This window comes from Nothobranchius furzeri, chromosome 2, assembly GCF_043380555.1.
Source record: "Nothobranchius furzeri strain GRZ-AD chromosome 2, NfurGRZ-RIMD1, whole genome shotgun sequence".
Lineage (NCBI taxonomy): Eukaryota > Metazoa > Chordata > Actinopteri > Cyprinodontiformes > Nothobranchiidae > Nothobranchius > Nothobranchius furzeri.
This window is the reverse complement of record NC_091742.1, coordinates 9,347,787-9,372,474: the sequence shown is the minus strand read 5'-3', so window position 1 is coordinate 9,372,474 and position 24,688 is coordinate 9,347,787. Positions and strand designations below refer to the sequence as shown.

Sequence of the window (24,688 nt, the reverse complement as noted above, 5' to 3'; positions counted from 1 at the left end):
AAAAGAGCATAAACCACAACGCTACAGTTTGACCAGCCAGCCAGTTCTACACTGTTCTTTTTGCCTGTTTTTAGTCACTGTGAGTATTTGCAGAATAATTGTTTTTCGTTGGATTTATTTTGTGAAAACGTTATTTAAGATAAACAACAAAACAAAGAAATGAATAATCTTCCACATTAGTTTATTTTCATTAATGTGACACAGCACAAGAATTGACAATCAGTGCTTTTATTCAGTGTCACAAGCCAGAAGAAAATATTTAGTTTTGGATGCTTTTTTCATGTAAACCGGGAATACGCTCAATATATTAAAAATATCTAAAATTAACCAAGTTAAATAAAGAGGAGTGCATGCAAAAATCAGCATTAAATGCCTAATATACTGTTTTACAGCGAGTCACTTCTCAGCCCTGCCAAAGACTCCGACTCATTGCTTAGAGCTCGGTGTGATCCTAAACTCCTGGGTCAAGAATCCATGTGCACGTAAAAAAAAATAAGCTAAACGTAGAAAAGTTTTTTAGTACAAAAAGGCGTTTCAATGTGTTGTCAAAAGAAGTGAAGAAAGTTAGAAAAGTCCAGCTTTAGCAGCAAAAACTAAGTGTGCCAGGTGTGTGTTTCTTCTTTTAATTGCATAGTTCTACTACTGAAAACATGTAAACGTTTGTGTGTTTTATCCTACGGAAATATCAAAGTTAGTTTAAAAAATGGACAACAAAGATGAGTAAAACCAAACGACAGCATCGGTTTTCCTCCTTGGCTACTTAAATTCAACCCTGGTAGTATACCTCAGTGTATAAAATATAAAAAGTGCAACATTATTGCCAAGAATGAGAGAGTGAACAAACGTCATCTAGCTGGTGTTGAGGAAAGGGCAGATCTCTTGCATCACAGCTAACTATGCTGTAGTGTTATTTTTATGCTACACGTTTATTCGTCGGTTACTTCGTCTTCTCTGGCTCCTCGATGAGTTTGCTCTTGTTGTACTTCTGTCCAATCCCGTAGGGAACGTGTGCCGAAATGGTTCCATGTTCCTGTGCACCCTCGATGTGGAACATCTGGTCATCGAAGAAGATGTGCGGTCTGACTTTCTGCAGGAGAGGCCCTTTGGGAGCCCCAGCCAGAAAGAGGGCCTCGTCGATCTCCAGGCCCCAGCTGCGCAGGGTCTTCAGGACGCGAGCCCCGGAGCTGGCCGCGCTGCGGGCCGTGACCAGGAAGGTTCGGATGGGGCAACGGAGACGCTCGTTCTTGGCATAAAATTTTCTCTGGAGCTTCCCGAGAGCCTCGAGGAAACACTTCAAGGGGCCCTGAAGGAATCAAAGAATAGATTTATATATGTGCATCAGAAATGTTAAAGCGGCAACCAGTGGCTCATTAGGATCACTATGGTAACCAGAGTCTCTAAGGCCTTGAATATAGTTGCTATTTAATGACATGTACATGTGTTTAAAATGGCCGCTTTGCGCAACTTAGGTTGATTTGAAGCGTTGTCTCCTGAAACTAACACGACAAGATCACATGCTGCGATTTACAAGTAACCAGCAGTCGCAGCTGACAAAATGGGCGAGACACACTCGCCATTTTGACTCTCTCTCTGGTTTAGAGGTTTTTCATACTGCCTACGATATTTCTGCTGTCTTGTTTTCTGCCGTGACCTCACAATGAACTAGTTACAGTCTCTTCTATTGACGCCATGTTAATGTTGGTAGTACCCACTAACCCGGCTCTCTATCTGGTCTAAGTTGTCTACTGCGCCCCCTAGTGGAACACTCCAGTACTACATGCAGTGCAGCGGCAACTATGTGAACAAATACACTGCCTGCATCAACACGAGGTTAAAAAGCAAGTGTGTTCCAAGCCTACCTCTTACAGTGAACTTGCTCTTTAACAAGTGGCATGAATCCGTTTCCTTTAGAGTTAATAGATCCAAACTACTGAAGGAGTGCATGAATCAGCAAAACGGGGACTTGTTTTACAGCCAGCTAAGCAGGTTTCTTAACCTGTCAGCCTGACGTGTTCGTATGAACACACAAAGCGTTTGTTCTAGTGCCAAAAATCTATGAAAACACGTCTCCATGCAAGTCAAGTCAAGTCACCTGTGTTGACAAAGGAGCAGCTCTAAAACAGCATGAGTCAGTGACCTTCAGTGGCTTCTAGATTAGGATGGATATCTAGCAGGTGTATCCTTCCAATCCTGGCATTGGTTTAGGTTATTCTGCTTCCTGTCAGGTGTGAGAGACGCTTACCTGAGCCAGAGGCAGGTTCTCAAATTTCTTCTCGTGCTCGAAGAAGGTGTCGAGGCCGTGCTGCTTGACGATGATTTCGGACTCGTCCGAGAAGAGGACAGCATCGCCATCGAACGCCACTCTCAGCTGGGTGTCGCTCAGCCCACTGTCCTTCTCTGGCATGAACATGGTCGCTGCAGCGATTCCTGACGATGGAAGGAAACAGTTAAAAAAACAGTCTTCGGTTCATGAGACGCTTCTGGTCAGTGGAATTCAGCTGCAGGCAAACATCAACCTTCTGGTCTCGTTGACGACATGACAACAGAGTTCCAGATTTCTCGCAAGTGTACAAAAACCACACCTAAGCTCGCTCCATTTGGTAGAAAAGCTAATTTAACAAACATAAGTGAAGTAAAATAAGTATCTGACCCTCCTCAATGGCTTCTGTGACTTTATTGGAATCTTTTGAAAGGTACAGATTTGTCATGTAGGCCTTGAGGTAACCGATGGGACTCTGTCCTCCTGTCATGCAGAACCTCTCGATGGTCAAACCTGGAGGAGTTAAAGCATTTTAAATAAGTTTAGACTAAAAAACAACAACCATCATCATCCTCACATGTGTGAGAAACCAACCGTAGTGATTGATGCTGTTTATGAGGCGAACTCCAACCTGGGCGTGGTTGTTGGTCATCAGGACGATGTCAAACAGCTCCTCGCTGTCTGGGTACAGCTCCCTCAGCCGGGCGTTTACGTTCATCAGTGCCTGTGTGTGTGTGTGTGTGTGTGTGTGTGTGTGTGTGTGTGTGTGTGTGTGTGTGTGTGTGTGTGTGTGTGTGTGTGTGTGTGTGTGTGTGTGTGTGTGTGTGTGCGTGCGTGCGTGCGTGCGTGCGAGAGAGAGAGAGAGAGAGAGAGAGAGAGAGAGAGAGAGAGAGAGAGAGAGAGAATGCTGTGAAACAATCAAAAGCAGGATATTGAGACACCTGAGTTTACAACAGCAGCATTACGAAGGTTTAACGACTTTGTGACCCCCTTTTGTGGAGGAAGCAGCTGAAATTATCTTCCTCCACAGGGTGGAAAGGCTCGGCCTTAAGGATAAGATCGACAGAAGTTAGCTGAGGTGGTTTGAGGAGACCTAGAACTTGCTGGGTGAATTTTATGTCCTCTCTGGCCTGGAAACACCTCCAGGAAGAACCTGTGAGATTCTCTCCTGGATCGGTTAGGGTTAGGGTTAACCCTAACCCCTCCACAACCCAACTTAGAAAAATAGATGGATGAAGTTCACTCGCCACCCCTTAGTTTACAAATAAACAAGAATTTATCAGGTTTATTTTTTAAGCTTCTCGCTGCTTTTGACAATCCGATTTAGCTGCTTAAGATGTTTCTCAACATTGTTACTTATTACAATGAAAAACTCACAGATGAACCCATCTGAGATTATCCTGATGGAGAACACATCAGCGTGACAGTCGGGGATTAATGTGGGACAACTCTGTGGGACTTGGCGACTGACTTGAAACAAAGAAATAGAGTCTGACACTAAAATGAGCAAATAAAACGAGAAGAAATTGTGAAAAGTGCAGACATAATTATCCATTACTGCCTGAAACATTAAAAGATGACCGGGATATAAAAAATCTGAACTATTTAAATCCCAACCATGCTACAATAAAAAACTAAAATAAAATTGACACTTGCCTCTTACATTACTTAAAGAGACAATGTCTAATTTTTACCATTAATTTCTGTAAACATGCATCAAAATGCTGTTGAAAATGGATGAACTGATGCCCAGTTGTTGAAAAATATTGACGGCTTCGTAACATATAACCATAAAAATCTGTTAAAATACATGGGAGCGGGTCCAAGTCTCTGGGTGACAGCATATTAGATGCCTTGTTTCCTTCTACGGGAGCCCATGAGGTCAAAATGCATTAACTGATTTGATAAAAATGATAACAAAACCTTCGCCGTTCTTAAATTTATTTTTTAACACATTTACTTCTTCACTTGTTGCCATTGATGAAAGGGAGTCTGATGTGCTTGTTATTTAGCTTAAAGGGACTTTACGGAGTTTTGAATTTTTATGCTCGCGAATGCCCCCTCAGGCCAAAAGCGTAACGACAGCTTCAATAGTAGGCTCGTGCACAAGGCGTGCATGCTGTACGTGCACACTCCTAAACGAAAATAACAGCTGAGACAGTCGTGTGTGTGTGTGTGTGTGTGTGTGTGTGTGTGTGTGTGTGTGTGTGTGTGTGTGTGTGTGTGTGTGTGTGTGTGTGCGTGCGTGTGTGTGTGCGGCCCGGAGGACAGAGGACAGGAGAACGCGTATCTAATTAATTAAATAACTTGGTTCTGTACCTTTCTCTTCAGCACAGCCGACAAAGGTTTATGATGGGTCAGTCCTCCTGCATGCTCAGATCATTCCCTTCCCTTGCTTGAAAAATTGTTCCAAAATGAAAGTTGAACCCACATCTTTTTTATCTGTGAATTCAATGCCGTTCGGCGAGTCTCAAATAAAAATTTGAGCATCTTACTGTAAAAAAATATACCATTAATGTAAAAAAAATAAACTCTAAATAAACTATGTTCACATCCAGAATCAAACCCAGGTCTTCTGCACGAGAGTCTGACGTCTTACTAGGTGAGCTAAAGCAAGCATCAGTGACATATTTTGTATCTGTAACATTTCTATCCTTGATGACAGCTGAAACAACGTTCAAAGAACGGTTCGAAGCGAAAATGGCTATTTTGTTGCTAATTTGCAGGAAATATCTAGAGGAAAGTAGCTAAGGGTCCTCAGAAATGTAGCTAGGTTCATCACTAGGCGTTAGGAACAGTGACAAAGTCGTTGAGTTGGCACTACCTCACTCTCTGCTGCTAAAGCTACTGATAGCAAATGCTACGGGCTATGCCTGAGCGTGAACACGCATGAACCTGCTCGACCAACTCTCTTTTTCTGTGATTTTACAGAAAAACAGGCAATCACAGTAAAAATGCCAGGGCTCATTCTACAGGACCAGGGCATTGCAGGAGAATGTATGAAGAAGACATTTATTATTTCTATACATGTTTTGGCTGTCAAACTTCCATAATGCCCCTTTAAGTTTACACTACTTGGAGCTTTTTGACCCTAATGGGCATCCATTGGTAAGGTCTTACTCAAACACAAAAATACTGCTTGCTTGCAACGATTTAGGTATCTACTGCCCCCTATCGCCAGGAAAAATACACACTGTTGCTTTAAACTATTTGCCAGAGGGCAGACATGGAAATTACCATTTCAGGAACAATACTTTTGATAATATACTGTTAGAACATCGTGGTAACATTATTATAAGATAATTTGCAAAAATGTTTCAATTTCTTTGCACCAAACAACTGATCTTGTCAAATAAATAGCAAAAGTGATTGCATAATTGTTAAAATAATAATGAAATGTGGGCTTGTGGGTTAAAATAATGCTGCAACCCCCCCAGTGCCACTTCGGCTCACTTCCGGTTCATAAGACTATCTTTAACCTGTTTTCTAGTTTAGTTCCACTTCTGGTCTTGACTTTTGGGTTTGGTGAGTAAAACAAAGACAAGTTTAAAAAAGGTGTAAAAATCACGTTGAGGGACAAACAGCGTACGGATCTCAAAAAACGTTACATTCTTGGTGCCTTTGATTTTGCACAAAACAAAATACCTGTGCAGAGGTGTGGCTGCAGCTGTGACAAGCCTGCAGGTGTCCGAGATTGAACTCTTGCTTGGACACAATCAGATGCTTTTCTATCCGGAGTCACAACCAGCAGAGTTTCTGAGGAGCTCGGGTTTACCTTGACGAAAGGGAAAGCAGCTCCTGGCTTCAGAGGCTCGTTCTCATGCTCCACCTGATGAGCCACGTACTTCTCCATTCCTTCCTCCACGAAGATCTTCCTCTCTGCCACCATGTTGAAGAGGGTGCGAGAGGACACCGCGATGGTCACAGCATACTGCGGCTTGGGCTGATTGTTAATAACAACAAGTTAGACAGTCTGGAGAGAGTTCTGGAGGGGAACGTGCTTTTCCTCACCGGTCTCGGTACTTTGGTTTTCAGGTTGTCAAAAAACGCCTTGGCCGCTGCCCAGTCTTTATCCTCTCCGCTCGGCTCGGACGCAGCGTCGTTGGGTTTGATTTCACTCATCTTACTCGATCTAATTAATAAATAAATTAAAAAAAAACTTCCAGGGATTCTAATGGGCCTGGAGGATTTACATGGATCAGGAACTGCGGCGGCTGCGGGAAACTTTGCGGAAATGTACTAAAAGAAGCCCAGGTGGGCGTGTCTGTCAGCTGTGACGCACGTTTCAGCGCACCGCTTGGTTGGTCGGTCCGTAGTTAGCGCCACCCTGTGGGAATTACTGTAAAACAAACTACAGAAGAAGTGTTCCTGTAGCCGTCAAAGATCAAATAAAGACATTAATAAATAAAAAAAACTATAATTAAAAAGGACACATTTTATTTAGAATTAAAAAGATGCAACGTTACTCCAATTAATAACATCCATTTTATTTCCAAAATAAGTTCTGTTTACTAAACAAATACAAATAAAAACACTATTGGAAAGGTTTAATAGCTGATAAAGTTCCATTATTAACATCATTAGTGCATAAGCATTAAAAGTCATAGGAATGTTTAAATTAATGAACAATATTTGGCTTTTATAGATCGATTTAGGAGTTGGCCGATATATCAGGCCAATATTATTTTTTTATACATCTGCTGATATTGGTCCTTAAAGTTGATTTAAAGAGACAGTGTTAAGTTTTTACTGGTAATCTCTGGAAGTATTCTTTAAAAAGTTGCTGAAAATTAATTAAATGATGTCCAGCTGTTGAAAAATATTGGCGGCTTTGTGACATACAACCACAGATATGGGGTCTAAGGGCGCGGGTCTAGCGTCTTTGGGGGACGCCATATTAGACGCCATGTTTCCTTCTGGCTGGCTCGAGGTCCTGTGCTTGTCAATGACATCACGTTACATGACTGGTTGGACGTACGACAAAGGGAAGTTACGTTACCATGTTCAAAATCATGTGGGCAGAAGCAGATCCGGAAAATACAGCGCCAGAAAACTACAATCAGGAATTAACTGAAGGACCATCAAAGTCTGAGGAGTCATGCCGAGGTCCTCAGGTAACAATCACAGTCACATGGTGTAAATCTACCATGAAGTGTATGTCTGTACTGGTCCCTAGCACCAGGAAACTACACAGTGCCACTTTAAAGTCAGGCACATCCACGGGCAGCTCGGTGCTGTTGCAGAATTTAAATTGAATGTATTTGTATGTATACTAATAACATCTGCACAATAAATACCCTAAATTAACTTTATTTAGGTCTTTGACTTTGACACTGAGCAGTGGACAAAGCTAAGATTTAAGAGTTAAATTGAGAGTTCAAAAACTGATTCAGCTTCAAAAGTTTGTGCATCAGCTGATGTCATCAGTGATCTTCCAGCATGGAAATGAGGTTGCAAAAGGTCTAGATATCAACCATGGAAATAAGCTCATAAAAATCAGCAGTACATATCGGCCATCGGCTGACTGAGTGTCTTACATCGGTATTGGCAATGGACAAAGCAACACCGGTTGACCTCTAATAATACTAAAAATAAAAATAATAATGATAATAGTAACAATATATTGGACTGAATTAAAACAAAAGTTGCAAACATTATGATAAAATAAACAACAAAAGCACAAGAGCAACCTGTGAGGTGGAATTAGAAATGAGATTTAGCTGAACCAATGACCTAATGTTACCTGGAAGTTAAAACTTTACTTTTATTACAAAAACAGTCATCTTCATTTACCGGTATACGTATACTCCCATTTTACTGATATTTTAATTTCCCTACACACACATAAAGTGTCCCACTCAGTCATGAATGGCCCTCTCCTCCGTCACCACCCCCCTCCCCACACACACTTGGTAGAGTCCAGGACGGAACATCATGGCGATTGACGGTGAGTACTCGGGCTCAGGTGTCGGTCAGGACTCGACTCAAACTTTACTGGGGAAAGAATAAGAGCTCTGTTTTCCCATCAAGTTTGTGTCTCAGTCCTTCGTTTGCTCGTCCAGTTTCCCTGCGACTCACGCCGGAAGTAGCTTCCGCAGAGCTGCTGGACACGCAGCTGACAGCGGCGGGACTGCTGATGCTGGGATGCGGATGCTGATGCAGGACGGTTCGGTTGGGATGCCGATGGGACGCGCGCGCGCCTGAAGTGACAAAGACAAGCGCAGACGGTCCCAGGGGACTAAAATGTCCACGTTTAAACGTCAGACGTTATTTAAGATTTATTTAGGAGTAGGACACGGCTGTCGCTGCGTAACGATTCGTCGGAAGATAATCACCTCAAATATTTAGCATGCTACCAAGGTGTATGGCAAGCTATTGTAACATTTAATCAAACTTCACGTAACTTCACGTCAGTTCAAAACATTTAAGTGCACGTGAACACAAAAAGTCATTTAGAATAAAAAAAACCCTTAATAATTTTACCGTTTACTTATAGACTGAAATGGCTTGCTATATAACAAGAAACATTTCAGATTGTCAAAAGCAACTCAGTATTGTCTAAGTATTTATTTTCTGAAGTAAAATTCAATATTTTGAATTACATGTATCCACTATATTATTATTATTACTTTTTGCTTTAATCTCTTAATATTTGCACATTTAGAGGATCTGCTTTTGCTTTCTGAACCGCTCATTACTGACGCTCAGACATGTTGTGGAAATGTTCAAAACACCGTGGGTGGGATACGAGTGTCAGCTTCCTTCGTTAAATCAAACCTCGGCAAGACTTTTGACACTTATTATATTATTATAAATAAATAACAAATAGTATTGCATTCATACAAATTAGTGCAGGAAAATAGCTTTGCAGCATGTTATTGGTGATCATTTAGAAGAGCGTAGTGATGAAACTACCATTGGTTATGATTATTTATAGAAAATGTTGATTTACCGGCTAATTTCTTAAATGAATAATCAAAATAATAATTGCTGCTTTCATGGTGGATGACAAATCATATCGTTGATATCTAAATAATGGTTATTATTAACAATCCTCTTGCAGCTCTGCAGACTTTCTTTAGGTTAAAGATAAACCAGTTCAGACCGAATTTAAAGGGGTTGAACACTCGTTTATTACTCGGGAGTGGGCGGTGTGGTGGGATTTGCTTGAATCAGGAAGTACAAGTCATAGGAAAAGGTCAGACATCATATACATAGACACCCCATGGACTGACGTAGCAGTGGGCCACCATCTTGGATGGGTCTCCATTCATGCCCAGTGCATTTATTTCTACAGAGGAAGGTGCTTACCCAACTACAAAACACACAAAATCAAACACATGGCATGATAGTTAAAATATAAATAAATAAAAATATCAACAAATAAAATCCCCACAGCCCGAAGAGGAAACGTGGGTCCCCTTTCCCATGGGTTCACCACTCGTGGGAGGGGCCAAAGGGGTCGGGTGCAGTGTGTGATGGGTGGTAGTCGAGGGCGGGGACCTTGGCGGTCTGATCCTCGGCTACAGGAGCTGACTCTTGGCACATGGAATGTCACCTCTCTGGTGGGGAAGGAGCCTGAGTTGGTGTGTGAGGTTGAGAGGTTCCAACTATAGTCGGACTCACCTCAACGCACGGCTCTGGAACCAGTTTCCTTGAGAGGGGTTGGACTTTCTACCACTCTGGAATTGCTCCCACTGAGAGGTGCTGAGCAGGGGTGGGCATGCTAGTTGCCCCCCATCTTGGTGCCTGTACGTTGGGGTTTACCCCAGAGAATGAGAGGGTAGCCTCCCTTCGCCTACGTGTGAGGGGACGGGTTCTGACTGTGGTCTGTGCTTATGTACCAAACTACAGTTCAGACTGTCCACCCTTTTTGGTGACCTTGGAGGGGCTGCTGGAAAGCGCTCCTTCCAGTGACTCCCTCGTTCTGCTGGAGGACTTTAACGCTCATGTGGGCAACGACAGACAGACCTGGAGAGGTGTGACTGGGAGGAACGGTCCCCCTGATCTGAATTCGAGTGGTGTTTTGTTATTGGACTTCTGTGCCAGTCATGGATTGTCCATAATGAACACCATGTCCAGACATAAAGGTGTCCATATGTGCTCTTGGCACCAGGATACCTTAGGCCGCAGCTCGATGATCGACTTTGTTGTTGTTTCATCTGACCTGCGGTCACATGTCTTGGACACTCGGGTGGAGAGGGGTGGAGCTGTCAACTGACCACTACCTGGTGGTGAGTTGGCTCAGATGGTGGGGGAGGATGCCGGTCAGACCAGGCAGGCCCAAACGTATCGCGAGGGTCTGCTGGGAACGTCTGGCAGAGTCTCCTGTCAGAAGGAGCTTCAATTCCCACCTCCAACAGAACTTCCAAAATGTTCCGGGGGAGGCGGGGAACATCGAGTCTGAATGGACCCTGTTCCGTGCCTCCATCGTTGAGACAGCCGACCGGAGCTGTGGTCGCAGGATCGTCGGTGCCTGTCATGGTGGCAACCCCCGAACCCGCTGGTGGACACCGGCAGTTAGGGATGCTGTCAAGCTGAAGAAAGAGTCCTTTCAGGTCTTTTTGGCCTGTGGGACTCCAGAGGCAGCTGACGGGTACTAGCAGTCCAAGCGGAACGCGGCTCGGGTGGTTACCAAGGCAAAAACCCGGGCATGGGAGGAGCTCGGTGAGACCATGGAGCAAGACTTCCGTACGGCGTTGAGGAGATTCTGGTCCACCATCCGGCACCTCAGGGAGGGAAAGCAGTGCACTACCAACACTATCTTTAGTGGGGACGGCGTGCTGCTGACCTCTACTCAGGACGTTGTGGATCGGTGGGCAGAATACTTCGAAGACCTCCTCAATCCCACCGACTCGTCTTGCAGTGAGGAAGCAGAGTCTGGGGACTTTGGGTTGACCTCTCAAATCTCTGGTGCTGAGGTCACTGAGGTGGTTAGAAAGCTCCTCTGTGGCAAGGCTCCAGGGGTGGATGAGATCCGCCCAGAGTTCCTTAAGGCTCTGGATGTTGTGGGGCTGTGCTGGCTGACGCAGCTCTGCAATATCCCGTGGACATCGGGGGCAGTCCCACTGGACTGGCAGACCGGGGTGGTGGTTCCCTTATTTATAAAGGGGGACCGAAGGGTGTGTTCCAGCTACAGGGGGATCACACTCCTGAGCCTTCCTGGTAAGGTCTATTCAGGGGTTCTGGAGAGGAGGGTCCGTCGGATTGTTGAACCTCAGATTCAGGAGGAGCAATGTGGTTTCGTTCTGGCCGTGGAACACTGGACCAGCTCTATACCCTTAGGGGGATCCTGGAGGCTGAGTGGGAATTTGCCCAACCAGTCTACATGTGTTTTGTGGATTTGGAGAAGGCGTTTGCCCGCGTCCCTCGGGGGGCCCTGTGGGGGGTACTCTGGGAGTATGGGGTACCAGGCCGTCTGATACGGGCTGCTAGGTCCCTGTATGACCGGTGTTAGAGCTTGGTCCACATTGCCGGCAGTAAGTCGGGCTCGTTCCCAGTGAGAGTTGGACTCTGCCAAGGCTGCCCTTTGTCACAGATTCTGTTCATAACCTTTATGGACAGGATTTCTAGGCACAGCCAAGGTGTGGAGGGCATCCGTTTTGGTGGCCTGAGGATCAGGTCTCTGCTTTTTGCAGATGGTGTGGTCCACACATTTTACAGACATTGAGCTCAAATTCGGTGCATCAGTAGCTGAGAGTCAATCGCTTTGATGCAAATAAAAACATTTTATGGACAGAATATTAAAAAAATGTTTAGATTTTACAACATTCCCTAAATCTGTGATAAATAAACATTTCATGTGCTGCAAGTTCATATCATCAAAGTTGGTTTCAGCTTTATGTTGCAGAAAACTAATCCTTCCACATAATTCACTTATAAAAATGTGTTTTCTGTTTTTATTTGACTCAGAACTTCCTGTTTGTGTCTTTTAGGGGTGGGGAGAAACTGTGGTGCTCATGAGCTTATCTGTATCAGACGAGGTAAGGCCACAAGCCCACGACATCCTCTGTAGAGTTATAAAACAGGTTGTATTTGTTTTATAGAGTCAGAATGCAGAGCTTGTGTGTAAATTATGCATGCAGTATCAAGTTATAGTCGACCTTGGCGAACCTAGGCAGCTGTGCGTGCATGCTTTATTCAGCATGTTGGTTTTGTTTCGTTTCAGACGTCCATGTAAGCAACACTTCATACTGCCCACACTTTTTTAAAAAGCACACACTAAAAGGTACACCGCTCTACTCCAACATCTCAGAAAAGTATGAAATGTTAGCCTGTCTGTGTCTAACCGTGAAGCTGCCTGACGGAATAATTACTTTTCTTTTTTTCCACGGAGGCCGGCATCGTTCCGTTTCGATTTTCATGTTTTTTCTGCAGCTTTCTGGAGTCCGTTTGAATCCTGATGCTCTTTTCAGAGTTCAGCATCAGTTCACAAGCTGTTAAAAAAGATGTATTCCACTTTTTTCTGTTAGAGCGCACATGCAGAAGAGTGAGAACACATCTCAATCTGCTCTGCTGCTAAAAGGACTTAGAAATGACAGATATCATAGAAGCTGCTCCCTTTGCAGGCGTGTATTGATGAAGGCATCAGGTTACTTCAGGCGGTTTAAATTATTCACCTCCTGTTAACGTTTACAGAGCAGGAGATTGTATGAAGTGTCGTCACATCCTGGCGGTGCAGCGCCGCGAGCCGGTGCGTTTACACCCATGGCGGCGGTTCAAGAGGCTCAGTCAGCAGTGAGAGTTGATACATAAGCCTGGAGAGGTCTGGGCGGCACTAAATGCATGCTTGATTACTTCAGAGCAGGAAAACTTTGCTTTATCCTCCTTTTTGGTCCATTTTCTAAGGAGATGTTCATTTAGGAAGGTAAGCCTCGGCCACCGTGTCCTTATTTCCTCCTCTGGTTCCTTTCTTGGGGAAATTACAGCATTGATCACCTTGGGAGTGTGCGGCATAGTGCAGGCTGTCAAAGCTGCAGCAGTGTCCTTCCTGTTGCCATGGGGAGGCAAGTCTGTCCATAATAAGTTCAGTCTGTATTCAGAAGGTTTGTATGGCTCTGTGTTTTCTCACTAATGTGTGCTGTCGAGCTGAAAGCAGGTTATTCAGCGAGCACCGACGACTCATGAGCCGCTGCTGATCTGGGTCAAACGCACCAGATTTTCACTTCAGCAGCTTGTTTTCATCACTTTTAGCTCAAACTTCTGCAAAATGTGGGAAAATTCGGTCTCGCGGGAGCGAACCAAAGCTGTGGAGCGCATGCTGTGTGGGAGGGACTTGTGAATTTTGCTGTGTTTATGTTTGTTATATTTCAAACCACAAAAGAATCTGAGCTTGGAGCACAAAACTAAAATGATTGTGAACAGGAGAGACTAGAACAGAGGAGTTAAGGCAGCAAGCGTTCACCAACGTGGCGAAATCACAGCTTCAGAGCATCGTTTTAAAGTGGTTTAATCCTCCCGTTAGATGATTCCTGACCACATTACCAGTGGCAGTACTGTCTATGGTAAGCATCTACAAAGGATGCATTTCTATTTACAGCTTCCTGATTGGTTTCCTTCTTCAAAAGCAGCTCAGAAATTCTGCCGTTCAGGCTGCTTTGCTGTGATCAATTTCTGGCTCCCAGTCGGGAAGCAGAAGGATGTGGGAGGGAGGGCACCAACAGAATTAGAGCAAAACACAAGAGCCGTGAGTGGATGTCAGATACGACAGACAATAAAATCAATAGATGCTCTAATATCATGCAAACAAAGGGCCTAACAACAACAAGTTCCTTTGTGGCTCCAAATTAAAATTTGATGCAGATTTCTGCATAAGCTCTCCCAACTGCAGGCTTCTAGTCCTAAATGGAAGTTTTTGGCTGTTTTTCCAAAATCCCATCCTAAATTTGAACAAAACAACCTTTTTATTCTCTTCAGATTATATATCCTCACAATAGTTTCTCCAAAAATTCACCCAAACGTAAAAAGTCTGTAGGTTGGTGAAGGACCCAGGAGCAAGGCAGGTGAACTCGGAAGTTGTTTGATTTGTAATCTAAGGGCAAGCCTCAGCCTAGTAACCCCTCTTCTTCTGCGATGATTATGCTGGCTGGATGCCTTAAGGTGGATTGCTGCCACAGCAACACTAAGTCTACAGCCAAACCCAGCTACAGTCGGTCATAGACCCCAATCACCCGCAGAAAACGTAAAAACGCCCCTCCTCCACCTCCAGTAGCGTCCTGAACAGTCACCCCCCAACACACCCAAAACACCAAACAAGGTCCACCACATATCGGCCGCACTCAGAAGAACGTGCCCAACTGCCTCCAGATACCCACACTCACACCTACTATCAGGGTTCCTACCAACCAAAAGCAGCCCCGCCCCCTTCTTAGGCAGCTACGAAAACAGAGTCATGCCTCCTACGAAAGACATCCGTCCCCCGACCGCCCACCCGTCTTTGCAACACATAATAGGACTGCATAGCTACCTGACCAATCGCAGAGCGACACTCCGGAGGCCCCAAATCCACATCCCGCCACCCCAGTGCACCCTTAGCCGCAACATCCGCCTGTTCGTTGACACGAGAAGGGCAACAGAAGGCTTATTTACAGTGCAGCAATTACACAACAGCAACAGGTGAGCTGATGGAAGACAAGTGTGCACAATTAACTAATGAGCTGAGGAGAGAAAATGAACCATAGATCACACTACACCTGAACTTCATGTATAGCTTCAGAAAATGGACCGCACGTTTTATTGAAGACTGAATCAGAACATAAAAACAACAGAAAAAAGGACACATTTTTAAAAATCTGTGCCGTTTCTTTGCTGCGTCACACCTGCTTTGCAGAGCTTGATGAAATGTTAAAACAGCTTGAACATACTGGGGTGGGAGACCTCTGATTTACCAAAAAGTGTGAGTTGGATTTAAAAAACAGCCCAAGTGTTGAAAGCATTTGATCGTACGTTTGCCTACAGAAAACTCTGCGATGAAGGGTTAAAGCTATTCTAATTCTCTGAGGATGTTTAAAACTGCGATAGAAATTAGAGCCTATTAAAAAAACAATGCATGATTTATTTTTTTTTACAGCTTTTATCCCCTTTTAGGTTTTTTATCAGAAACTTTGCCTGCAGCACTATTTTATTTTCCAAGCTGCATTTTTCACATTTGATCTTTGAACACGGCGTTCACGGTTGACTGTACATCTACTTCCTCTACAGCTAATAAAGCGCGGTGTGTCTGTGTGGTCCAGTAAGGCTTTACTAAGTCTGCTTCTCTGTTTGATACTTTTCCTTTGAGGCTCCAGTAAAAATAGCACAAGGCTGCACGGTGACACGAAGCGCGGCTGGCCTACATTCGCTGCTGTGGCTCGGCTCTCGTTTGGCTTTGAAGTGGAAAGAACATCAGCTGTTTAAAAGAACAATGGCTAATTCATTCAGTCCAGTTCAAAAATGAGTTTCAACCTTGTTCAAAGTTTCTATTGTCAAATAAAATAAGTTTTTTTTATTTAACTAGAAGAACAAAACAATGTTTGGTTTGAAAATTGAGCCTATTTTGTTTCTCTAACTTTCAGTTTTTCCTTTCCTCTCCTCTCCCCCTTCTCGATCCCGTCTTCTCCACAGTTTCTCCTGAACTTCTGGGTGTTCTGTCTTCCATTGCAGCCTTCATGGTGTTGATGGCTCTGGTTTTTCTTTACATCAGCAACAAACTGTCCGTGCAGACTCCTGACAACCTGTTGCCTCTGGCTAGCTACAAGAACAACCATCGAGGTACTCAACACAGCAACGCGACATTCACACCCGTGTTTCAACAGTACAATGCTGCAAACGTTCAGGCAATTCATGTTAGCTGTGTGAATGCAACACGCAGGCTTAAAGGGAGAATAGGCGGCTTTGGCTTTCTTTTAGCACCCCCTAGTGTCCGTTTAGTAGAACCGAAAGCACAACTTATCTCCTCGCTGTGCGTTCGTCCTTTTAACACTTTGATCTGGAAGCTGAGAAGTCTCCCCAGCCCTCATTCGTGTCTAATTGAGTGATTCATCACTAAATTTAACAAATCAGCATGCAGGAAACGTGCTGGAAGCAGACTGCAGCTCCTGGTACGTCGACTCCATTATTTTCTAAGTCTAGCAGACCGGACCGGCACTCTGAAGTTGCAAATGCAGTATTCTCGCCACAGAGGGCGATGGGGGTCTGAGTGACATTTCATAAATGGTCATTTTAGCACATAATGACTCAAGAAAATGATTTAAAAATTTGAAAAAGTTGCAAAGTATCCCTTTAATTAGATCAACTTTACTATTGTAAATCAAATAAGCTAAATCTGGGTAAAGCTCAACTTTACACAGGAGCAACGGTTTAGTTTTAACACAAAGTAAAGATTTTTGTAATATTGCTTTCAAATAAAAGTGACATAGGTTATTGGCATCTTTGAGTAAAATCCTACGCATTTGACCTGAGGTAAACTTTGATTATTTGACACATGGTTATTTGAATATTCAATGTTGTAGAACACTCGTTTAATAAATCCATTTGCGGTGGTCTCCTGCAGGAATAAATGCTTTGCAGGTCGTGTTTGGGGTGAAAGAAGCTCAGATGTGCTCGTTTCAGGAATTAGCAGAATGCCACATCAGAGGAGAGCCTAACACGGCAGGATCTGTAGTCTTACTTCCTGATATTTGGACATCTTGCCTCTGATTGGCTAACAGCAATGCGACTTTACCGCTGACTCTGTTTGCTCCGCAATGTTGATGTTTCGTCTCCACAAATAACACAACCCTGGAGGAGTTCTGTCATGTGGTGGAGTTGCTAATGCTAATGGTTAGCTTCTACTAACAGAGACGTTCTCTGCTATTTCCTGGATGCCAAAACCAACATCAGCCTTCCCCGTTGTGAGTTTCATCGTCTTTTGTCTATCAGAAGCTAATGCAGGAGATAGGGATGTCCCGATACAACTTTTTAACTCCCGATACGGTACCAATATTGCAGCCTTCAGTACCGATATCCATCTGATGCGATATCAGCACAAATCGTACATTCTTCTACCTATATTCTAGTGTGGAATGTATGAAAGGCTTGATCGAGAGATATTACTCAATCAGAGAACACAGTAACTGTGAAAAAAAATTACAATTTTCTTATAACCATTGGTTGCAAAAACGTGAGCCTTAACGGACTGCTTATATCGGAGATTTTTGATGCAGTCCGATATAATCCGATAGTGTTTTGGGGCTGAATTACTTCCAATATCGATGTCTGAATGGGACGGTCCCTAGCAGGAGATAGGTGTAGGAGACTATTTTCATGTTCAGCCTGCATGAAAAACTCAGTGACTCATTATGATCAGAAATAATCATGAAAAAAATGTTTGTGTTTCAAAATTCCTCATTTTTAATAATATTGAAAAATTATTTAACGTTGATTTATTTCAGAATTCCAACCGAAAGTGATTTGTGAAGGTAATGCTTTCACTTTGATGTTGATGTCCAAAAACTAGTAAAAAAGGATGAAGAATAAATCTAAAATAAAGGGTTCAAGTTTCAGTGTGAGTAGGGAGACATCCAGTGGCACAAGGTCTAAACTGCAAATAACTAATCAGCACTCTGCTTCAATCGAATTCTCTGTATTTTTTTTAGGAAGTTGAACCAGTTTAGGACTACAATCTGCAAATAAACACAAATTAATGATGCTGCAATGGCAAGATCTCAGAATATTATAAAGGACAAATCAATGAAACGTCCTAGACGAGGGAGTAAATGTAACAGAATGGGGAGAATTCAGGAAGGAAAACCCCCGTAGTTAGTTTTAAATGCCATAGTAGATTTTTATAACCTGGATTACGTCTGAGCAAACCAGCATCTATAGTCTTTACTTTGACCAGACTGCTATGTGCTGGAATGCTGGCGCCACACCCTGCTAACAAGCACGTGTCTGTGTTAGTGCTTCTGAGGAGGTAATCCCGAGGTCGGCGTGTGACTGGATCTCTGACTGAGAAATGGCCTTCTTCAAGAACTTCCAGCCGACCCTGCCGTCTGTCAATATTTCCTCCATCCTGGACTCGGTCAGCAGTCGTGTGGATGACCTGGCGAACGCCGTCAGTGATGCTACCTACGCCGTCAGCGACCAGCTCACCGAGCAGGTCACTACTATGATTAACAAGGTGCAGGAGGAGGAGGATGTTGAAAATGACAGCGGTCAGGATTCGGGTCAGGCCTCCAGCACCCAACAAGGCAGGGCCGGCAGTAAAAGCATATGGCAGAGAGACTCGGACCAGGACCAGGCGAGCGACGCTGCAGGGGGAGAGCACACTCAGAGTCAGCTGGAGTGGGAATGGAGGGACGGATGCTGGCGAGTAAAAAAGACAGAAGCCGAGATAGCAGAGGAAGAGAGGAGGAAAAAGGAGCAGAAGGAGCTCCAGGAAAAGAGAGAACAGAGGAGAAAAGAGAGGAGAGAGAAGCAGCTGGAGAAGGAAGCCAATTCAAAAAGAGACGTGGAAGAATTCAACGTGGAGGAGACAAACGGGGATGAAGGAGAGGAGGATGAAGACCAATTAGCTGCTCAGGAAAAAGGTGGCTGTGATAAAACTCCTCTTCCAGCCGACTGTCAGACTGAAACAAGACGATCGGAACAGAAAGATGAAGAGGAGGAAGTGGTGGAAGATGGCTCAGAGAGGGAGGCAGACAGTGAGGGGGAGGATGAATCTAAATCTTCCTCTACGATGAAACAGAAGATGGATGAGAAGAACGGGATGGAGAGTTCAAAGAAATCTGAGAAAGCTGCAGATGTGGAGAGGAAGAGAAAGAAAGAGAAGAAAAAGAAAGGAAAGAAAGGTTAGAGTGTGCCGTCTCTCTGGATCTTCACCTCCTTTCCTCCCTTCAATCCTCACTCTTAAGTTCAAGCCTTTCAGATTATCGTGAGCCGGTTTCAGCAGCTTTATGCCTTTAAAATATCAGTTTGTGGGAAAAATGCCGATGTTCTCATCCTGCACAGATGGACCCGCATCAGACGGCGAAGAAGAGCAACGCCCCGAGGCTATGACCCAACACAACGCCACATCTGTGCAGAGCAAAAGCGGACAGTCGGGTGAGCAGGAGGGCTACAGCAGCGAGGCCTCCAGCGAGTGGGGTGAGAGCTTCAACACAGTTTAAACATCACAATATGTTCTGGACATCAAGGTGTAGACGGTTCTGTGTCCCTCTGTGTCAGCAGCCACCAGCATCCAGAGAATAAAGAAACATTCCTCCCAAAGCGAGCTGCAGCCGCCTCCGTACCAACACGAGAGCTCGGGGAAAGGTAATTCGTCCCGCTCTGATTGGGGAAACCGGAGGGCGTCGACCCAGCACGGCTGTGACAGCCCACGGTGCTCCAGTGAAGCCAGCGTGGACCAGGACACGGACAGCTACCTCAACAAAGGCTGTGAGGAGGACATTCCCAGTGACAGCACTGCTGTTCTGGGTCCAGAGGTTGTTCTAGGCTAAATATTAATACACATCTTCATCATTTAAAATAATTGTTTCAGATTTATTCAGTGCTACAGATCGATCGCATTATTTTCTTGTTTCTGCTCCCAGGATGGCCTTCAGCTCCCAGCAGCCTACGAACCCGAGCCCCTCGCGCAGTACGGCACGCTGGACGTCGCCTTCGAGTACGACTCCAGCGAGCAGTGGCTGGCCGTCACCGTCACCGCCGCGACCGACATCCCCGCTCTCAAACAGACGGGCAACATCTCGTGGCAGGTCCACCTGGTGCTGCTCCCCACGAAGAAACAACGGGCCAAGACGGGCGTGCAGAAGGGCCCGTGTCCTGTTTTCACAGAAACTTTTAAGTTCTCCAGAGTGGAACAGGAGGCCCTGGGGGACTGCGCCGTTCGCTTCCGCCTCTACAGCATCCGACGGATGAAAAAGGAGAAGGTCCTGGGAGAGAAAGTGTTCTACCTGACAAAGCTAAACCTGCAGGGGAAGATCGCTCTCCCCGTCACCCTGGAGCCCGGCTCTGAACTCACAGTGAGAACACTTTTAACTTTTCTCTTCCTCTGTGCGAAATCAAGCTGTCATTTTTCAGATATTATCTTTATTCCACCATCTTTTGTTCTGCCAGGGCTGCGGCTCTTTGGTGAGTGTGTCTCGTAGTGCGGGAGCGGTCTCCTACCGCTCCACGGAAGACTCATCGCTGCCAGAGATCCTCCTGGGTCTCATCTACAACTCTGCCACAGGACAGCTATCAGCTGAGGTCATACAGGGAAGCCACTTCAAAACTACAGGGTCTGATAAACCTGTCAGTAAGTACAAAAACAACAACATCAAGACATTTTATCCTTGGGTCTCATGCATGCTTTTTGTTTCTTTTCCACTCAGCGACGTCCCTTTTCCAAGAAGATGCTAATTAGGGTTCTCGACAAACTAGAAGATAAAACGCGATGCTAATTTCAAGACGACAATAAAAATGAGACATTATCTGAATTTTTTATCTTTAGTTTGCACGCCGTCTGGTGGTGTTTTCCCACTAGAAGCACAGATGATAATTTAAAAAGAAAATAAAAATGTATTTTGTTATGAAATGTTTAAATGAAGTCAGGGAACATTTTCTTCTGTAGCAACATGCTGCCTCAAAAGGAGCGGAAAATTAAAGGTGCAATAAGTACGAATTTTAAATTTTCACAAAATGGTGACTTCCTTCTCAGCCAGCTGGGGGGATTGTCAGTTTTTCTTCAAAGAGGGATGTAGTTTTTGTTTACAACCTTTCCTGCCTTCACACTTCCTGGTTCCAGAACCAATGGGGTTGCCAAGTCTGTATCGGCACACACCATTGCGCCGGCAGCCAGTGAAAGGAGCACGCCGGAAGCAATTGAAAGCATGATGCTTGTTTTACTCCAATATCAAGTAAAGACGGCTAGAGGCTAATATAGAGCTAACAATGCTAACAGTGAATTTCAAAAGATTTGGCGGCTCTATAAATATCACAGCCTAGTTCATCAATTACAGCTCTTCATCTTCTGTGTATGACTCATTTTCACTCGTCGTCTAGAATCTTCTGGCGCTGATCTGTAACTAGCAACAGTTGCCCAGAGCGGACTCTTTTGCTTTGATACATGGACTGCAGTACCCACATTTGACCACAGGGTGTCGTTTTTACTTCATGAACCTTTAAATGTAGGGTGTTCTATTTAATATTTGTTCAAGCTCCTTATATTTTAAACTGAATAAGTTAGATGATACCTGATGAGTATTTGTTATTTCTAACAACACTTATTCAGAGTTTGTTTTGCCAAATCAAATGAGGAAAATTCCTTAAAGGGGCATTCCACACAAAACTGAAATTTTGTCTGTTGACATATCTCTTAGAGTCACATATGTAGGAAAACACTATTTTTAACCAGCCCAGTCCTTCTCCTGACCCAGCTGTACTCCTTTAGCTTTAGCTTAGCATTAAACACTGTAAGTGAATGGATCCAACTAGCATTGTGAGTAAAAACGTCCTTAAAATCCCTCACTAGCGATCCCAATTCCGCTTGGTGACTTAAATAATCAGACCGACTGCAAGTGAAAATAATTAGTAACGTAAAAGGAATAACAGGCACCATTTTAGACTTGGAACTTCTTCATGACAAAGCACAGCTGTGAGCCTCCGCTGCAAGGCGCAAGGCAGCCCCAAAGACGCCTGCTTCTGTAAACACGTCGTTAGCGAACCAACATAAGACACACACACGAGCTTCGGTCTCTCCGGCGCAAATGCGATGTGCTCATTTTTTCTCTCGTCGCCATTGTGTGTGTGTACTCACAATGCTAGTTGGATCCATTCGCTTACTGTGTTTTATGCTAAGCTAAAGCTAAAGGAGTACAGCTGAGTCAGCAGAACGACTGGGCTGGTAAAAGTGTTTTTCCCACTTATCTAACTCTGGGAAATATGTCAGACAGACAAAATAAAAATTTGGGGTGGAATATACTTCTTAAAGCATCTCCTTATTTAGGTTTTAAACACAAAGCTGCGATAAAACTTGACTCTTGTGTGTGTTTCACTTCTTTTTAAATATCTTCTCTTTCTTCTATCGTTGTGTGCCGTGGTGTGTGTTCATCACAGATGATCTGTTTTGTTGTGTAAAACACTTCGTAGGGGGACAGCTGTACATCATGAGAGGTGAGACAACAATACTTTTATGGTTAAAAGGTTCACCCAGCCAAATAATCACTAAGACTTTTAATCACATAGGCAGCTGTGTCATTTTTTAATGTGTAATATGGCTTTTAAATTTTATGTAGATATTTTCAAGCTCTATTAAAGTTTCCGTCACATCTCAGTATTTAAAGAAGGACAAATCTTAAAGTTGAATTTGAAAATTAAAGATGCTTTTTTATCTAAAGTTACTTTTATGTATTTTAAGAAAACAAAGGTGCAGTACTCTGTTTAACCTCTTGGCGGCACTGCCTCCTTTCAGACACCTACGTGAAACTCACCATGCTGGACTCCAAAGGCAAAGAGATGTCCAAGCATAAGACAGCCGTGTGCCGGGGACAGCCCAACCCCACCTACAAGGAGACATTCATGTTCCAGGTGGCGCTCTTCCAGCTGTCGGAGGTGTCGCTGGTGCTGTCCGTCTTCTGCCGGCGGAGCAGCATGAAACCCAGGGAGAGGCTCGGCTGGGTCTCCCTGGGCCACAGCAGCACCGGTGAGGAGCAGCAGGCCCACTGGACAGAAATGAGAGAGGCGGACGGGCAGCAGGTCTGCCACTGGCACACACTCACCGACACATAGGGTTACCAACGTGTGTGTGTGTGTGTGGTGCATTCAGGTGTTGGGATGGGGCACTGGTTTCCAGTCTTTACTGCCAGACTGATTGGATACCCATTTAATCTGCCCCTTTCCTCTGAGCCAGGCAGACTGACTTAATGAGTGGAGGGGGGTGAAACTCCAGCTGCAGTTTTTTACTGACTTTTACTCACAACAAAATCTGCATGCACACAAATGTTTACAAGAACAATGTCTGTTTTTGAAACGTGGACCAAAGAGTTTGGCTCTGGACCGGCCGACTCTTCCAAGTTCTTTCCAGGCTTCAACAAACACCAGCATACCAGACATTTCTGTACGAGTGCTAGCCACTGACGAAAGAGAATCCAACTGTTGCCGAGGACCTACATGCTGTAACTATGCCTACAAGCTATGTTTTTGTACAGTATGTTTACATGCACATGACTTAATAATGCAAGGTCTATTCTTTGATTTGCACTTTTATGTTATGGGGGGGGGGGGGGGGGGTCAGTCATTTACACAAAGTCCTGTAAAATTCAGCACACTATGCATTTGATACCACTTCAAACAGGACGGGTGCACCTCTTTCCCGGGCTCGCTGGGTCTGTCACAGCATTAGACACAGCTCTGCATGCCTTCGGTATCAAAGAACAGCTTTCTCTCCTGTGCAGCTCAGACTGAGCCCGTTTCACCGTACAGCCTTCTGATAACTCAGCCATGTTCGTTCATGTACAAACATGGTACTTCACGCTGAGGACGAATATGCAAAAGCCTGCGTAGTCCAATAAACTCCACCATCTGTGAGTCAGTGCCGGCGGGGCAACCTTAGACATTTGCAGTGAAGTGAGTTGGAGTGCAAAAATATATATAAAACGATGACTTATTTATTTTTATATTTAAAGGAAATTGGAAATGTATTACTAAGGATAAAAGATAAAAAAATCAAATCTGTTCTTCCAACTGGGAGGAGTGTTATAGGTCTCATTCTGAGACAATTCCAAGTTCCATCTCTGATCTGAGAGCAGTTATGAATCAGAAAATCCCCCCAGAGGGTAAAGGAAGACTTCACAGTCACACCCTTGTTTCAGCCTTTTGAACGCAACCCTCTCCTCTTTCCCAGCTGGCTCAGTTCGAGAGGCACATTTTTCTTCCTCTTTGTCACGACTGAAGGTTCATCGGGGGAGGGCTGCTGCAGCCACACCTCGTCCACTTTTCATTCGCCTACTGGGGCAAATTTCTGTAAAGTGAAATTCTTATTTGAAAGATTTAATGAAAAACAGATGGCCAACATTCCCACCAGATAGTTTTTATGTAGAGAGAACAGCCGCTGGAGTGGTTTTTATTGTAAACAATTTGGGCAAGAGAAGCAGTTTTTATTTAGGGGAAATTTGAGACATTTCTTACAATCTGCCACTTAGAGATGTGGTCTGTTGGAGAAAATGCTTGAACCCTTTGGATATCTGCATAGGTAACCAATCCGAGCCTCTCTGTAGCATATAAAACATGTTGGGGCTCACAATGGCCCAGGAGCTCTGATGAATGGTCATGCAGCCTGATAATAAAGACTGGTTTGCCCCACCCACTCCACTACACCAGGACCTGTTGATGGCTTTAAAAGTGTGAAAACAAACAGGACGTTGCAGAGAAGTAGCAGATTTGGGAGAAAGGAAGTGTTAAACAACATGTTAAAATTCCAGAAATGATGCA

At 44.3% G+C, this 24,688-nt stretch overlaps 2 protein-coding genes across 9 annotated transcripts; one reads left to right on the top strand and one right to left on the bottom strand.

The window, feature by feature from the left end:
- Positions 1–307: 307 nt before the first annotated feature.
- On the bottom strand, positions 308–6,513 carry LOC107377725 (cytosolic 5'-nucleotidase 1A). Its single transcript, XM_015947523.3, has 6 exons — positions 6,272–6,513; positions 6,036–6,203; positions 2,855–2,984; positions 2,651–2,773; positions 2,243–2,427; positions 308–1,303 (listed from the first exon to the last, which is right to left on the bottom strand). Exons 1-6 carry the CDS (start codon positions 6,380–6,382, stop codon positions 938–940), a joined length of 1,083 nt encoding a protein of 360 aa, XP_015803009.1. The 5' UTR covers positions 6,383–6,513; the 3' UTR covers positions 308–937.
- Positions 6,514–8,162: 1,649 nt separating this feature from the next.
- syt14b (synaptotagmin XIVb) lies at positions 8,163–23,476 on the top strand. Of its 8 annotated transcripts, none has more exons than XM_015947522.3 (9): positions 8,163–8,207; positions 12,196–12,243; positions 15,863–16,009; positions 19,229–19,363; positions 19,448–19,701; positions 19,810–20,241; positions 20,336–20,516; positions 22,316–22,372; positions 22,671–23,476. In XM_015947522.3, the coding sequence occupies exons 1-9, from the start codon at positions 8,195–8,197 to the stop codon at positions 22,985–22,987; spliced, it is 1,584 nt and encodes a 527-aa protein (XP_015803008.1). In that variant the 5' UTR covers positions 8,163–8,194; the 3' UTR covers positions 22,988–23,476. The 8 variants fall into 8 exon arrangements, with proteins under 8 accessions (XP_015803008.1, XP_054604043.1, XP_054604044.1 ...); XM_054748068.2 differs by having other exon boundaries at positions 19,445–19,701; XM_054748069.2 differs by lacking the exons at positions 8,163–8,207; positions 12,196–12,243 and adding an exon at positions 12,261–13,127 and having other exon boundaries at positions 19,445–19,701.
- Positions 23,477–24,688: the final 1,212 nt, after the last annotated feature.